Source organism: Monodon monoceros, unplaced genomic scaffold, assembly GCF_005190385.1.
Source record: "Monodon monoceros isolate NGI ecotype Baffin Bay Population unplaced genomic scaffold, NGI_Narwhal_1 Super_Scaffold_19, whole genome shotgun sequence".
Taxonomy (NCBI): domain Eukaryota; kingdom Metazoa; phylum Chordata; class Mammalia; order Artiodactyla; family Monodontidae; genus Monodon; species Monodon monoceros.
This window is the reverse complement of record NW_021703775.1, coordinates 51,327,633-51,345,821: the sequence shown is the minus strand read 5'-3', so window position 1 is coordinate 51,345,821 and position 18,189 is coordinate 51,327,633. Positions and strand designations below refer to the sequence as shown.

The following is an 18,189-nucleotide window of genomic DNA, read 5'->3' as shown; positions in this document are numbered from 1 at the left end:
ATAGTCAACTGAATAAAATGGCTGCAAGATAATATAGTCTATTTGATCTCTTTTAATACACACATATGAATGGAGAAAAGTCTAGTTAACAATGGCTATCTCTACGTGGTGAAATTATATGGGTTTTTTTTCCTTTGTTCTACTGATTCTTTCAATTTTTCTGCATTTGGACAAATTTCTTTTTAATTAGAGAATTAAAGTAATTTAATTACTTTAATAAATCAATTGAGGGTTTTCCCCCTCAACTGCTGTTTCAGGTAATTACAAGTATTTCTATGAAGAGACACATCTGTAGACAATGTCTGCAAACCAACTTATGGAATGAAATAAGACATATTTTTTAACCACAGGCATTTTAGAAAAAGAGGAGGAAAGTGCTCTTGCTTGCCACTGCTAATGGAAGTCGGAGAAGAATTATACATTAAATAATCCCACAGCAAACTGCACACATTAAATCTCAATGAAATTATTCCACAAGCAGTAAAGCTATTCACATCAAATATATGCAAAAATGTCAAATGCACCCCTGGACATTATATGCGACATGAGAACACAAGATAAAAGGATGAATCAAGAGAATGAATGATTTTGATAAAAAAGAGGTTGGACAAAGGAGCTATATGTCCTTTTTAATAGTACCTGCTCACTCCTTACTCTAAATGCCTCCAAAGTCAATGGCCAAGTCCAGTAAAAGAAAAACAGACAAACATAAAGGCTGCTATAAATTCTAGTGAGGCTGAAGAGATGGCCAGAAATCTATAGTTTCCAGGTGACCCTTGCTGAAACACTAAATAAGTGGGAATGAAGAAAATCTATAGCAAATAGAAAGGAATATATGAAGGCATGGCTGGTGTCTAAACATTGACTACCAAGACAAAGGCTAGAGGGAAGCAGGAAAGAGGGTTTTTGCCTCCCAACATTTCTGTCCACCTCCTCCCCTAAAAACAATTCGGTACCTCACCTCTTTTGCAGTTCTTTGTAACCTTTAGTTCTTCTGCTAGTCCATTTAGATGGTCACCTTAATAATCTCCTAATATTTGTTCATCACTGCTGATAATTATTCATTGAAACAACTCCGTCTGCTAATATATATTAGCTTTCTCTCATAGTAATACATTCATCACGTGCTCCCCTGATATCCTTATGCTTCTTTTGGCTCTTTTACCTCTAAAACTGCTGCCAACTAACTTCTCCATTAACTTCTTAGTTTGTTTCTCCCAAGCCAAATCTCTCATCAATAAAACCATTTGTTTGGCTTGGTTGTCAAATTGCAAGACTAGTATTGCAGAACTGGACGGGGTACACATTAAGTGGTCAAGATTTGAAAAGTATACCGTAATTAAGAGCTGTGTTTTGTGATCTATGCATGTGAATGCCTCTACAGATTGAAATCTATGCTTAAATTTAAGACTTTGTGATTATGACTCAGTTCTTTTGATTGGTTAATGGATCAACAAATATTTACTACACGCTTTAATGGGCCTATTACCATACATAAAAGTAAACAGTCCAGAAAGTTAAATAAGACAAGATGCATACCTGAACTCTCTACAAAGGAGAGGATAAATAAGGCGTTTAAAGGAATCATCCAGTGAGTTGTATAAGATCTTCATTAACTCTGGCCTTGCAAAGCCACGTGGTCTCCACCTGCAAAAAAGAAAAGCCTATACTAAAACTGATGTAACAATAATAAGGCCATAAAAGGGCTCCTGGAAGAGCAGAGAGGAAGTGGAAAAGGGGAGAAGAAACTTTATTGAATCCAAAGTAACATAATCTGTAAGGAGAGACAGTGATGTCTGAAAATTATTACTATGACATCTGGAGTTCTTATTTTTAAAAACCTGGTAACCATGGTAACACATAAAACTTAAGGGAGGAAAAAACTTTCCTATTCTGGGGAGAGTCCCCAAGGCATTATTAATAATGGTAAAAAATTTTAAGATATGAGAAAGTCACCAAAAAATTACTGAACCACTGCTATAGACTGAATTATGTCCCCTAAAATTAGTATGTTGAAGCCCTAACCCTCAAATCGGATGATATTTGGAGATGGGGCCTTTGGCAGGTAATTAGGTTTAGATGAGGTCATGAGGGTAGGGCCCCCATGAGAGGATCAGTGAGTGCCCTTAAAAGAAGAAATATCAAAAAAAAAAAAAAAAGAAGAAATATCAGATACTCCCTTCTCTCTCCCCCCACATCAGGTGAGGACATAATGAGAAGGCTGCTGTCTGCAAGACAAAAAGAGGGTTCTCACCAGAAACCAAATCAGCCTGACCTTGATCTTGGACTTCCAGCCTCCAGAACAGGGAGAAAATAAATTTCTGTTGTTTAAGCCACCTAGTCTATGGTATTTTGTTATGGCAGCCGAAGCTAAGACAAGCACTATGTCCTTCTTTTTCCATTTCTTAATCTCTTCCTGAGAGTCAAAGTAGATTGAGCAAAGGAGAAACTCTGTTCTAACCTTTGCCTCTTGTCATCCTTGAGTAGAACTCACTCTATTCCTCAGGTTGTACAGTTCTACTAGGCAGTGTATCTGCATACATACTGATAAATATAAATGCCAGAGAACCCACTGTTAGTAGAAACTGGAGAAAGAACAGTAAGAGAAAAACACAAGCTAAAAAGGACAAATTCAGTCCTACCACTTCTGTGTTCCCTACTTCTACAGCATCTCTGCCCATGTCCTTCAATGGCTCTTGAATAGAAAACATTAATATTTTATCAATGGTTCCTAATAAACCATTAATATACTTCAGGGGCACTGTCATCTCCCTTACTTATAATGTGATACACCAAAGGCTACATAATAATAACTAATTGAATCCCTTCCATAGAAGGGTATTATTTGAGTATAGTTTTGTTTTTTAATTTGAATGAAAGTGCTTTTAGGCAGGTCATACATCCTTCCTTCCATCCAAATCCTTGTTTCTCCCTACTGTCACCTATACCTGAGGTCATGAAACGTAGGGAGAACTAGGATATGAATTAGAAAGTTATTAATATTATTTTGTTATGTTGCAGGCATACCTTGGAGATACTGTGGGTTTGGTTCCAGACCACCACAATAAAGTGAGTATCACAGTAAAGTGAGTCACATGAAGTTTTTGGTTTCCTAGAGCATACAAGAGTTATGGTTATACTATAATGTAGTCTATTAAGTATGTAATACCATTATGTCTTAGAAAACAATGTATATACCTTAACCAAAAAATTAATGCTATTGGAAAAATGGTACCAATAGATATGCTCAACACAGGGTTGCCACAAACTTTCAATTTGTAAAAAAAACAAAAAACCCCAATATCTGTGAAGCACAGTAAAGCAAAGTGCAATAAAACTTATAGCTGTGTTGTTGTTATTAATTGGGGAAATTCAATGTCAAACAAAGACATCCCAGAAGAAACATCTGAGACGGCTTTAAAAAAATGAATTGTGGTTTACCAAGTAAGACAAAGGAATAAAAGCATTCTGGGAAGAAACCATACCATATGTAAAAGCTTAGAGGCATGAAAGAGCATGATAAGCTCGAGTAACTAGAAGCAGATTAGTAATACAAGGGCATAAAGCTGCAGGATCAGGTTGCGGGGTAGATGAGGCTAGAAAGTATGGCAGTAGCCAGATTACTGAGGCTCTTATCACCATACTCTGGAGCTTGGCCAGTTAGGAGAGAACATAGATAGCCCTGGGTCATGGGACAATACACTAGGAAAAGAGTCCTTAGAGGCAGGAAGGCCCTAAAGGAATGATTCTTATAATGAATCTATCTGATGTCTGCTGGGGGGTCATTCCCTTTAAAGCCAAACCAAGGTTTCCACATTGCTTGTAGGAAAAAAATGGAAATCTTTAACATTAGATACCCAATTTCTCTGGAAGCCCCAGTAGCCTTCCTTAAACCTCAAGGTTCTCCTGTGGCGTGACTGCTCACCTCCCTGGAACAGAGTGCTGTAGGTCTATTTTATAACTAAGGACGCCTCAATTATACTTATTCACAGTGACCTTTAGACCACAGACCCAGCTATACTCACTTCCTGCATTACAGAAACTCCTTTTTCTTCCTCACCCCACAGCAATTTCTATCTCTTGACTGGCTTCCTGTGATCTATTCATTTAGCACTCGAAAGGACCTGAAACAGTATAGCGAAGCCACAGACCTTATTACTTCTAAACTTAAAGGAAATACAATGGGTTTCCCTTACAGGGTATCACTGTAAAACTTGATTCTTCCTCTAATTCAATAGTTAAACACTGCTGAATAAAACTAAGAAGGACCTCACTTTAACTAAATTTCACAATACAAAATACATGCTATGTAAGATGTGCACAATGAAGCATACAAATTAAGACAGAGGTCACAAACTCAAATACCTACAGGGGGTCAGGAAAGTACTGTAAACAAATGAATAAGACCCAGGGCCTATACGTATGTTTTTGACAGAGACATGCTTTATTCACCCATTACAGACAAAGAAATATTCTCCACTTTGGCAAAGAAATATATTCCCCCACATTTGGTATCTATAGATAAAGATAGGCTCTCTCCATCTAGCTTTCATTTTCCCACATTTAAAATAAAAATGGATACAGGATATAGTTCCCCTTAAATCTACCACAAGGAAAAAGCAGCACCATTTAGTGTAGCATTTTCTCAAAGTGATATGACAGACATTTGGGGACAGAATAATTTACAAGACTATCCTATGCACTGGCACTAAAAGCTAGTTTTAAAAAAGAAAAAAAGCTAGTAGCCAGCCTCAGTCATTCACTTGCTATTCATATAACATCTGATAAATTAAATTTTTGATTCAATTATCCTTAATAAACAAAACATTTCAGATATACTATATACAGTATGTTTCTGTTAATTCATTTTTCATAAAAGAAAATATACTCTTTATAAAAGATTCATATGGTACAGGATTACAGTAAAAGTCTCTCTCCGTAGAAATAATCACTATTAATAATTCTTATGTACTTCCCAGATATTTCCTATTTAAACATACACAACATATGTACTTTTTAAATTAAAAAAATTTTTTTTAACATCTTTACTGGAGTATAATTGCTTTACAGTGGTGTGTTAGTTTCTGCTTTATAACAAAGTGAATCAGCTATACATATACATATATCCCCATATCTCTTCCCTCTTGCGTCTCCCTCCCACCCTCCCTATCCCACCCCTCTAGGTGGTCACAAATCACGGAGCTGAGCTCCCTGTGCTATGAGGCTGCTTCCCACTAGCTATCTATTTTACATTTGGTAGTGTATATATGTCCATGCCACTCTCTCACTTCGTCCCAGCTTCCCCTTCCCCTCTCCGTGTCCTCAAGTCCATTCTCTGTCTGTGTCTTTATTCCTGTTCTGCCCCTAGGTTCGTTAGAACCTTTTTTTTTTTAGATTCCATACATATGTGTTAGCATACGGTATTTGTTTTTCTCTTTCTGACTTACTTCACTCTATATGACAGACTCTAGGTCCATCCACTTCACTACAAGACACTATATCCATTGCCTGTCACTGTTTTTGTTTTTTTTAACACAATGGATATCTTTCCATTATCAGTACATATAGATCTCAATATAGCATTTTAAAAATGAAAAAAAGAATATTCTGTAAAAATCTATAAACAGACCTGTTTTGGATGCACCACCTACAGAACTCATTCTTCACTCCATCAGAAATGTTAACCTTGACCGTCAGTATCTTCAAATTTTCTCCACGGTTAATTGCCAGAATCTGAGTGCAAACATATATGGCAAAGACTGATGATCCACAAAATATATAAATGATCAATTTAACCAGTCAATATTTGTGAAACAAACTGGGTGGTTATCCAGCCTAGAGCTATATCAATTTTGTATTCATTTATTTACCAAGAATGTATTCAAAAATAATCATTTCTATATATTTTTTTCAAGTATTTTCAAAATAAAATACAGGTACAAAGCCTATAATATTCAGAGGAAGAGACAGTGTTGATCTAAAAATCTCATTTCAGATCCTGCTAATTGAAAGTTTTTGATCATCTAGAGTTAGAAGGATATACTTTTTATATTTGTGAAAAAACATTACTAAGATAAATACAAACATGGAAATTTCTAAGTGGAATATTTAATAACTACTGTTACCATTTATTGAGCACTTACTAATTGTCAGGCCCATCTAAGCACTTTAAATACATTAACTCATTTATCTTCAAAGCCACCAGTGATGTATGTATTAACATCTTACTCTTGCATGATAATTTTTCTAAGACTAACTTGTCCTAAATCACAAAGCTAGCAAGTAGCAAAGGAGGAATTTAAATGCAGATCGACCTGTCTCTGCTTTTAATTAATATATTAAAAGAACAATTGTTTTAAAACACATTAAAAACACTCCTTAAAGAAAAGCAAACAAACCTAAAGCAAGAAGAAGAAAGGAAATAATAAAGAACAGAGGGAAAATTAATAAAATGGAGAACAGAAAAACAACAAAAAAATATCAACAAAACCAAAAGTTGGTTCTTGGAAAATACCAACAAAATTGACAAACCTTTCACTAGAGTGACCAAAGAAAAAAGGGAGACATTCCAATTATCAAAATCAGGAATGAAAGAGGGGCCCTTAATATGAATGTTATAGAAATAAAAAGGATCATAAGAGAATACTATGAACAACTGTATGCCAAATTAGATCACTTAAACAAAATGAACAAATTCCTAAAAAGACACAAACTTCTAAACTAGAATAAAAAAGAAATAGAAAATTCAAAATTATCTATAACAAGAGATAGAATTAGTAATTTTAAAATTTCCCACAAGGAAATACCCAGGCTCATATGGCTTCACTGCTGAATTCTACCAAACATTTAAAAAAGAATTAATAGGAATTCTTCACAAACTCTTCCAAAAATACAACAAAAGAGAAAACTTCCTGACTCTATTTACCCTGTTCTTGCAAGAACACTGCAAGAGAAAAGTAAAGACCATTGCCTCTTATGAATATAGATGTAAAATTTCTCAATAAAATACTAGTAAACTAAACCCAGAAACATATAAGAAGGATTATACACAAGGATCAAAAGGGATTTATTCCAGAAAAGCAAGGTTGGTTTAACATCCAAAAAAGAAGTAATGTAATACATCATAACTATAGAATAAAAACAAAAATTACATGATCATTTCAATAGATGCAGAAAGAATATTTGAGAAAATTCCAGCAGTTGTTCATGATAAAAATACTCAAGAAACTAGGAAGAGAAAGCAAATTCTTCAACATGATAAAGGGCACATACAAAAACTCCACAGATAACATAATGTTTAATAGTGAAAGACTGGATGCCTTCCCTCTAAGATTACAAGGGTGTGTCCTCTTGGACTTCTATTCAACATTGTACTGGAGGTTCTATCTAGGGAAATTAGGCAAGAAAAAGAAATAAAAGGCCTCTAGATTGAAAAGAAAGAAGTTAAAACTATCTCTATTTGCAGATACTATGATCTGTATACAGAAAATCCTAAGGAAACCACTATAAAACTATTAGAACTAATAGAGTTCAGCAAGGTTGCAGGATAATCAATTTCTACACACTAGCAATAAACACCCTAAAAATAATTTTTTTTAATTCCATTTACCATACCACCAGCACAAATAAAATACTTTCCAATAAATTTAACAAAAGAAGTTCAAAATTATACACTGAGAACTATAAAATATTGTTTTTCAAAAAAACTGAAGAAGACCTAAATAAATGGAAAGACATCCCAGGTCCATGGATCAAAAGGCTTAATATTGCTAAATGGCACTAATCCCCAAATTACTTCATAAATTCAATGTGATCCCTATCAAATCCCAGCTAGCTTCTCTGCAGAAATTGACAAACTAATTCTAAGATTAATATAGAAATGCAAGGGACCCAGAATAACCAAGTCTATTTTGTAAAAAAAGAACAAACTTGGAGGACTCCCACTTCTCAATTTCAAAACTTACTACAAAACTACAGTAATCAAGACAGTGTGGTACTAGCATTAGAGATAAACATACAGATGAATGGAATAGAATTCAGAGTCCAGAAATAAATCTATACATCTACCATCAAGTGAATGTCAACAAGGGTGCTAAGACAATTAAATGCGGAAAATACAGTCTTTACAACAAGTGATGCTGGGACAACTGATGGCCAAATTCAAAAGTATAAAGTTGGACAGCTTCTTCACACCATACACAAAAATTAGCTCAAAACTGATCATAGACCTTAATATAAAAACCAAACCTATAAAATGCTTAGAAGAAAATACTTGAGAAAATCTTCATGACCTTGAGTTACATAAGGCCTTAGGTAAAACACCACATGCATAATCAACACAAGAAAAAAATAAATAGACTGGATTTCAACAAAATTATAATTTTTATATCTCAAAGGATACTATCAAAAAATTGAAAAGAAAACACTTAGCACAGGAGAAAAGTTTTGCAAATCATGTATTACATACAGGACTTATATCTAGAACATACAAATATCTCTTATAACTCAACAATAAAAAGACACAACCTAACAAAAATGTGCAAAAGGTCTAAAGAGACATTTTTTGCAAAGATAATATAGAAATATTCAATAAGTACATGAAAAGATGCTCAACATCATTAGTTAGAAGAGAAGTGCAAACCAAAACCATAATGAGAAATCAGTTCATACTAAAATAGCCATAATCAAAAAGACAGACAGGGACTTCTCTCATAGTGCAGTGGTTAAGAATCCACCTGCCAATGCAGGGGACACGGGTTCAAGTCCTGGTCTAGGAGGATCCCACATGCCACGGAGCAACTAAGCCTGTATGCCACAACTACTGAGCCTGCGCTCTAGGGCCTGCAAGCCACAACTACGGAGCCCGCAAGCCACAACTACGGACCCCAAGTGCCACAACTACTGAAGCTTGCGCGCCTAGAGCTTGTGCTCCACAACAAAAAGAAGCCACTGCAATGAGAAGCCTGCACACCACAATGAAGAGTAGCCCCCGCTCGCTGCAACTAAAGCCCACGTGCAGCAACGAAGACCCAATGCAGCCAAAAATAAAATAAATAAAATAAAATTTATATTAAAAAAAAAAGATAGACAATAAGTATTGGTGAAGATGTAAAGAAACAGAACTCTCATAAACTGCTGGTGGGAAGGTATAATGGTATAGCCACTCTGGAAAACAGCAACCTTAATTTATATAAATTCTAAAGGTATTTTCAAGTAAAATGTTAAATATAGAACAAATACTCAAAGTTTAAAAAATTACAGATACTGGTGCTTCCCTGGTGGTGCAGTGGTTGAGAATCTGCCTGCCAGTGCAGGGGACACGGGTTCGAGCCCTGGTCTGGGAAGATCCCACATGCCACAGAGCAACTAGGCCCGTGAGCCACAACTACTGAGCCTGCATGTCTGGAGCCTGTGCTCCGCAACAAGAGAGGCCGTGACAGTGAGAGGCCCGCGCACCGCGATGAAGAGTGGCCCCCGCTTGCCGCAACTAGAGAAAGCCCTCGCACAGAAACGAAGACCCAACACAGCCATAAATTAATTAATTAATTAATTAATTTTTTAAAATTACAGATACTTTAAAAAAATTCTTTAAATATATTTGAGAAATTTCTAAGGTAAACATTGGCAGAAATAAAATAATCAGTTAAAAATAAACTTTTAATACAAAATAAACTTTAGTTTGGGCTGGACAAAATCTTCAATGTCTGCCAGCTCTCTGAAATACTGAAAGGAACACTGAACAGTAAATAAAAGCTCTTCATCCAAGAATTTATCAGTAATAAATTCATTCATGCAGAATACAATATTATAGGGGAAAAAGAGTTATTTAATTCAGATTTATATAAATACACTATTAGGGACTTCCCTGGTGGCGCAGTGGTTAAGAATCCGCCTGCCAATGCAGGGGACATGGGTTTGATCCCTGATCCGGGAAGATCCCACATGCCGTGGAGCAACTAAGCCCGTGCGCCACAACTACTGAGCCCGCGTGCCACAACTACTGAAGCCCGTGCGCCTAGAGTTCGTGCTCCATAACAAGAGAAGCCACTGCAATGAGAAGCCCACACACCACAACAAAGAGTAGCCCCCGCTCGCCGCAATTAGGGAAAGCCCACGCGCAGCAACGAAGACTCAATGCGGCCAAAAAAAAAAAACACAAAAAACAAAAAACCCAAATAAATAAAAATATAAATACACTATTATATCAAAATATATTATTGGAGGGTGCTTTTTTTTCCACTATACCTAGTAAAGTCATAGGTCAAACTTTAAAAAATCTTAACATAGAAGATCCATGGTATAAAAGGGAGTGGAGTAGCAGAAAAAGAGCTTGGGGCAAAAACTGAGGTTGAAAGTAAATACAGAGTTAAAGCAGAATTACTGTAGATGGCAGCACTGAATGTGAAACAGGTATTTTAAAAGACAAAGAAAGTGAGACATCAGTGAAAGAAGCTACAGAAAAGAATGGGAAGGCTGAGTTACAAATTCATGTAGTGGAAGGTAGCACATTAAGGACCAATGTGGAGAAGAAAGAAAACAAAATGCAGCTAGAAGAATTAATTTAGTAGACAGCTATAACAGCTCTTCCCACAGCATTTGGAGAAGGAGTTCCAGGTACCGTTGTTCCTTTACCACTGTCTGTCATCATTCTCCCTCACTTCTGTATTCTGGGATGCTGTATGCTGGGCTATCTAGGTGAAAGCTGAAAAACAGAGCCTGGAGTCAGGGACATGAGGCCTTAGCACTACAGGGATTAAAAATCCATCTTTGTGAGCTAGTATATCATCACTCTAGCCTGCAAGATAACTAGAAAGTTCTTCTCAAAACACAGGTCCGTTTTTCAAAACTGATATTCCCAAAATGTTCTACTTTCTCAGGTCTTAAGACTGTCACACTTAGAAGCCTGTGTTAGTCACAAACTTAGATTCAACCACTAACTCAGAATGCCACATGTGCTAAGCACGTTAGTTAAAATGCAGAGACCAAAATGTTTTCAAGCAAATACTAGAAAGACTAAGTTTTAATAGAATAAAAGTATTCATATTTTTCCAAAGTTGCAATAAAATTAAATCAAATAAAGGGAGATAAAATCCAGCAGCAAAATCATTTCTGCAAAAGGAATTTTAGTATTTTAGTCACTGGTTTCATTAAAAATTCTTTTTCATTAGGCTCTATCAGTAGACAATAGCTAGGTAAGTAAAATTTCACTCTAACAATTTTTCCAATTATCAAAAGTATTCATTTCACCCCATATGATACCGTGTACACAAAAGTAAAAAGAACAACTTAGATATAATAGAGAAACACTTCAAAAGTTCAACAGCAGGGACCATGTCATCTACATACCCCAAGTAGGCACCAATACATAATAAGTGTTCAAGAAGTATTTGTAGCGTAACTGAAGACTCTTCATGTTATGTTACACACGCACACACACACAGAGAATAATAACATACCTTTTCATATCTATACCACCGTAAGTTTTTTAAATTACATTTTTAAGGAAGATAACAAAACATTATCAGTGAAAAGTGACACATTCTCGTCTTTTTCATTATCTTCTCCTTATAACAGTAAAATTCAGAAAGGAAGAAAAAATAAATCTAAAAAATGATTCATTGAGGAATTTCAGGTTTAAAGAACACTGGCAGGCCCCTCATTCTAAATCCCCCCCTCATACTCCTATAAAACCAATAAAGTGAATAAATAAAACAACACAGGACCCACATATTCAGCATTTCTAAGAAACAGAGAATTAGATTGGCATCTGATTTCAAAAACAAGCAAACAAAAAAAAACTTGCAAAGTAAGACAACAACAGAGCAACACGTTTGACAAACTTAAGGAAAGAAAGTGCAAACAAAAAGTATTATACTGGGCTTCCTTAGTGGCGCAGTAGTTAAGAATCTGCCTGCCAATGCAGGGGACACGGGTTTGAGCCCTGGTCCGGGAATATCCCACATGCCGCAGAACAACTAAGCCCATGCGCCACAACTACTGAGCCTGTGCTCTAGAGCCCGTGAGCCACAACTACCGAAGCCCATGCACCTAGAGCCTGTGCTCCGCAACAAGAGAAGCCACCGCAATGAGAAGCCCATGCACCGCAATGAAGAGTAGCCCCGCTTGCCACAACTAGAGAAAGCCCACGTGCAGCAACGAAGACCCAACGTAGCCAAAAATAAAATAAATTTTTAAAAAATCATTGGATTATTAAAAATATATATATTTACTGAGCTAAGCTATCCTTCAAGTATCAAGGACATAGGAAACAATTGTGACTGTGTAAAAACTCAGAATTACAGGCATATCTCGGAGATATTACAGGTTCAGTTCCAGACTACTACAATAAAACAACATCACAATAAAGCAAGTCATACACATTTTTTGGTTTCCCAGTGCATATAAAGATTATGTTACACTATACTTTAGTCTAGGTGTGCAATAACATTATGTCTAAAAAAAAAGATGTACATACCTTAATTTAAAAGTGGCTATCATCAAAGAGAACACAAATAACAAATGTTGGAAAGGATGTGGAGAAAAGGGTACCCTGTACATTGTTGCTGGGAATGTAAATTGGTGCAGCCACTGTGGAAAACAGTTTGGAAGTTCCTCAAAAAACTAAAACTAGGGCTTCCCTGGTGGCACAGTGGTTACGAATCCGCCTGCCAATACAGGGGACATGGGTTTGAGCCCTGGTCTGGGAAGATCCCACATGTCACAGAGCAACTAAGCCCGTGCGCCACAACTACTGAGCCTGCCCTCTAGAGTCCGCAAGCCACAACTACTGAACCTGCTTGCCACAACTACTGAAGCCAATGCACCACAACTACTAAAGCCTGCATACCTAGAGCCTGTGCTCCGCAACAAGAGAAGCCACTGCAATGAGAAGGCTGCGCAACACAACGAAGAGTAGCCCCTGCTCACTGCAACTAAAGAAAGCCCATGCTCAGCAACAAAGACCCAACAGAGCCAAAAATAAATAAATAAATAAATAAATTAAAAAACAAAACAAAACAAAACCTAAAACTAGAACTACCATATGGCCCAGGATTCCACTCTTGGGTATACACCCAAAACAAAAACACTAATTTGAAAAGATAAATGCACCCCAATGTTCATAGCAGTATTATTTACAATTGACAAGATATGGAAGCAACCTAAGTGTCCATCAACAGAAGAATGGATAAAGAAGATGTGACAGATAGATAGATATAGATACACACTGTGGAGTACTACTCAGCCATAAAAAAGAACAAAATTTTGCCATTTGCAACAACATGGATGGACTTGGAGAGTACTATGCTAAGTAAAATAAGTCAGAAAGAGAAAGACAAATACTGTATGATATCACTTTTATATGGAATATAAAAAATAAAACAAACTAGTGAATATAGCAAAAAACAGACTCACAGATACAGAGAACTAGAGTACCAGTGGGGAGAGGGAAAGGAGGGGCAAAGATAGGGTAAGGGTATTAAGAGATACAAACTATTAATATTATGTATAAAATAAGCTACAAGGATATATTGTACAACACAGGGAACGTAGCAAATATTTTATAATGACTACAAATGGAGTATAACCTTCAAAAATTGTGAATCGCTATATTGTAACCTATAATTTATATAATATTGTACATAAACTATACTTCAATAAAAATTAAAAATAAATTTTAAAAATTAAAATTAAAAAATACTTTAATGCTAAAAAATCATAGTCATGATCTGAACCTTCAGCAAGCCATAACCTTTTTGCTGGTGGAGGGTCCTGCCTCCGTGTTGACGGCTGCTATCTGATGGGGTGGTGGCTGCTGAGGGCTGGGGTGGCCGTGGCAATTTCTTAAAAGAAGACGACAATGAAGTTTGCCGCATCGACTGACTCTTCCTTTCAGGAACAATTTCTCTGTAACATGCAATGCTGATAGCATTTTACTCACAGTAGAACTCCTTTCAAACCTGGAGTCAATCCTCTCAAACCCTGACATTGCTTTATCAACTAAGTTGATGTAACACTCTAAATCACTTGTTGTCATTTGAACAATCTTCACCAGGAGCAGATCCCATCTCACAAAACCTCTTTCTTTGCTCATCCATAAGAAGTAACTCCTCATCAATTAAAGTTTAGTCATGAGATTTCAGCAATTCTTTCACATCTTCAGGCACCAGTTCTAATTCTAGTTCTCTTGCTATTTCCATCACAGCTGCAGTTACTTCCTTTACTGAAGTCTGGAACCCTTAAAAGTCACCCATAAGGATTAGAATCAATTTCTTCCAAACTCCTATTAATATTGATATTATATCTCTTCCCACGAATCACAAGTGGTCTTAATGGCATCTAGAGTGGTGAATTCCTTCTAGAGGTTTTCAATTTACTTTGCCCAAATCCATCAGAGGAATCATTATCTATGGCAGCTATAGCCTTATGAAATGCATTCCTTAAATAATAAGACTTGAAAGTTGAAATGACTCCCTGACCCATGGGCTGCAGAATGGATGTTGTGTTAGCAGGCATGAATACAACATTAATCTCATTGTACATCTCCATCAGAGCTCTTGGGTGATCAGGTATATTGTGAATGAGCAGTAATATTTTGAAAGGAATCTTTTTTCCTGAGCAGTAGGTCTCAACTGTGGGCTTAAAATATTTAGCAAACCATGTTGTAAACAGATGTGCTGTTATCCAGGCTTTGTTGTTCCATTTATAGAGCACTGGTAAATGAGCATTGGCTTCAATTTCAAGTCACCAGCTGCATTAGTCCCTAACAAGAAAGACCCTATCCTTTGAAGCTTTGAAGCCTTGAAGCTAGGCATTTTAACTCCTCTCTAGCTATGAAAGTCCTAGATGGCATCTTCTTCAAGTATAAGGCTGTTTCGTTTATAATGGAAATCTGTCGTTTACTGTAGCTACCTTCATTAATTATCTTAGTTAGACCTTCTGCATAACTTACTGCAGCTTCTACATCAGCACTTGCTGCTTCACCTTGTACTTTTCTCTTTTTTTAAATAAATATTTATTTACTTACTTACTTACTTAGGGCTGCGTTGGGTCTCCATTGTTGCGTGTGGGCTTTCTCTAGTTGCGGCGAGTGGGGGCTACTCTTCGTGGCAGTGCGCGGGCTTCTCTTGTTGCGGAGGCTTATCTTGTTGCGGAGCACAGGCTCTAGGCACGCGGGCTTCAGCAGTTGTGGCTCATGGGCTCTAGAGCACAGGCTCAGTAGTTGTGGCGCACAGGCTTAGTTGCTCTGCGGCATGTGGGATCTTCCCGGACCAGGGCTCAAACCCATGTCCCCTGCATTGGCAGGCGGATTCTTAACCACTGTGCCACAAGGGAAGTCCCTCACCTTGTACTTTTATGTTATGGAGATGGCTTCTTTCCTTAAACCTCACGAACAACCTTTGCTAACTTCAAACTTTTCTTCTGCAGCTATGGGCCATGCTATGGATTAGGCTTTGGCTTAAGGGAGTGTTACAGCTGATTTGATCTTCTATCCAGACCACTGAAACTTTCTCCATATCAGCAATAAGGCTGTTTCACTTTCTTATCATTTGTGTGTTCACTTGAGTAGCAGTTTTAGTTTCCTTCAAGAACTTATCCTTTGTATTCACAACTTGGCTACATATTTGGCACAAGAGGCCTAGATTGCAGCCTATCTTGGCTTTTGACATATCTTCCTCACTAAGCTTAATCATTTCTAGCTTTTGATTTAAAGTGAGAGATGTGCAACTCCTTCCTTTCACTGAACACTTAGTGGCCACTGTTGGGTTATTAAATGGCCTAATGTCAATATTATTGTGTCTCAGGGAATAGGGAGGCCCAAGGAGGATAGAGACGGAGGGAACAGCTGGTCCGTGGAGCAATCAGAACACACATAATACTTATCAATTAAGTTTGCTGTCTTATATGGGTGCAGTCATGGCACCTCAAAACAATTACAACAGTAACGTCAAAGATCACTGATCACAGATCACCAGAACAAATATAATAATAATGGAAAATTCTGAAATATTGAGAGAATTACCAAAATGTGACACAAGAGACACAAAGTCAGCAAATGCTGTTGGAAAATGGTGCCAACAGACTTGTATGAAACACAGTTGCCACAAACCTTCAATCTGTAAAACACACAGTATCTGCAAAGCACAATAAAGCAAAAAGCACTACGGAATAAGGCACACCTGTACTGTACACATAAAATCTTCTTTAGAAATATACAAGAACAGAGGCCAGCAAACTATGGCCCATGGACCAAATCCAGTCTAACATCTGTTTTCATAAATAAAATTTTAGTAAAACACAACCATGCTCATTCATTTATGTATTAGCTGTGACTGCTTTCGTGCTGCAATGGCAGTTGTGTAGCTGCAGGAAGAGGCATCTAGCTCACAAAGTCTAAAATATTTTCTCTCTGATCCTTTACAGAAAAACTTTGCCAACTACATACTAGACTAGAGAATAAGCTTCAATCAGCTTAAAAGAAGGCTGGAAAATTTTGGCAAAAGGACTAAGGGCAAGCATTTCATATAATTGTAGGGCTAAGAGTAAAACAAAGGTGAAATCAATTTCCATTAAGAAAATACAGGTTGCAATCCTGATACCAAAGTAGACTTCAAGCTAAAAACCATTAAACAAGATAAAGAAGGATAGTTCATAAGGTTAAGGCCACATGCTGGTTTTGGAATAGAACAGGGGAATACACACCACACTTTAAAGATGTTGTTAGGTGTGACATCACCAAAGTGGTGGAGTAGGGAATTACAAAACTCCAAACCTCTACAAAAGCAACAAACTGGCAAAAACTGCCAGATTCTACTTTTTCAGAACTCTGGAATCTAATCAAAAACTTACAACAATCAGAGGAACACTTAAAGAAGAAGCTGCAGAATTTTGGTGAAAGAGCACTTTTAACTTACCCACTTACCATCCTCCACTCTGCAGTTCAGCAGTGGCAGTGCAGATAACAGCCTACCTTTCTGCTGCAGTCTGCTAGTACCAGAGGGAGCAATATGGACCTTATTCTCAAAAGTTTGTGATTATGTGTTTTGATCTGTCTCATGGCTCCCTGACGGTTTGGCTCAAGGGCTTGCCTTTGTTTTGCTTGTCTCAGAGCTTCCCCAGGCAGCTCCTGGGTGGCATTTGTTCAAAGTATTTAAAGGCAATGAGCTAGCTGCACTTTCAAGGGGTAAGGGATAACACCTGGGGATAAGGGATTATAGTCACGGCAACCATCAGACAGACCAGAAAAACCTGGGAAGGAAGAGGCTAGTAAAGGAGATAATTGAGAGGAAAGGGGCTTTTTAAAATTTCCACATATTTTAGGAAATCTAAGAGGTCATGCACGCATTCAGGACTAGACAGACACCTGCTCTGAAAAGACCTGGGAAGACCTTAAGTTTTCACCTCTGTCTGACCTTTGAGCTCCACACAAAGACAAAGTGAAGGCTAAGGTAGAGTTGTAAACAGCCTCGCTAAGCATTGAAGGGTGCCCCAACATAGAGCAAATACGCAGGACCAGGAAAGTTGTTATTTGTTTTGGCTCTAGGAATGAAGGAAATCTCTGTCAAGTAACTAGCTGTCCACTAAGCTAATAGACCAGGGACTTCAGTGGCCAAACATGACAAAGAATACAGACTACAGAAACAGTTTAGAAGTCGCTAAATAAACCACAAAACCCCACAACAGCAACAACAACAAATGCCGGGGAGGGGTGAAGAATCTGATTTTCAGTGTTGCCAACTTATAATATTCAAAATGACAAGTTTTAACAAAAAATTACATGGCAGGCAAAGAAACAAGAAAATATGACCCATTTACAGAAAAAAGAAATTAACAGAAACCATCTCTGAGGAAGTTCAGACTTCGGCATTACTAGACACACTTTAACTGTTTTAAATATGCTCAAAGTTAAAGGAAATCAGAGTTCTAAAGGAAATCATGAGCATGTTATCCCAACAACTACAGAATATCAATAAAGAGCTGGGTATTATAAAAAAGAACCAAAGAGAAATTCTTGAGCAAAAAAGTACAATGACTGAAATGAAAAATTTACTAGAGGGGTTCAATATTTGAACAATCAGAAGAAAGAATCAGCAAACATGAAGATATGTCAATTGAGATTACATAGTCTGAGAAGAATTAAAAAAAAGAAAAAAAAGAAATAAACAGAGGCTAAGAGACTTGTGGGACACT

At 37.0% G+C, this 18,189-nt stretch overlaps 1 protein-coding gene across 3 annotated transcripts in view; it reads right to left on the bottom strand.

The window, feature by feature from the left end:
- Positions 1-18,189, bottom strand: part of SRBD1 (S1 RNA binding domain 1) — a 227,307-nt gene that overhangs the window by 175,475 nt on the left and 33,643 nt on the right. For all 3 annotated transcript variants that reach the window (XM_029232198.1, XM_029232199.1, XM_029232200.1), the window contains exons 10-11: positions 5,630-5,733; positions 1,540-1,647 (exon numbers count right to left, since the gene is read on the bottom strand). In XM_029232198.1, coding sequence (XP_029088031.1) covers positions 1,540-1,647; positions 5,630-5,733 — 212 coding nt within the window. The remainder of the gene's footprint in view (positions 1-1,539; positions 1,648-5,629; positions 5,734-18,189) is intronic.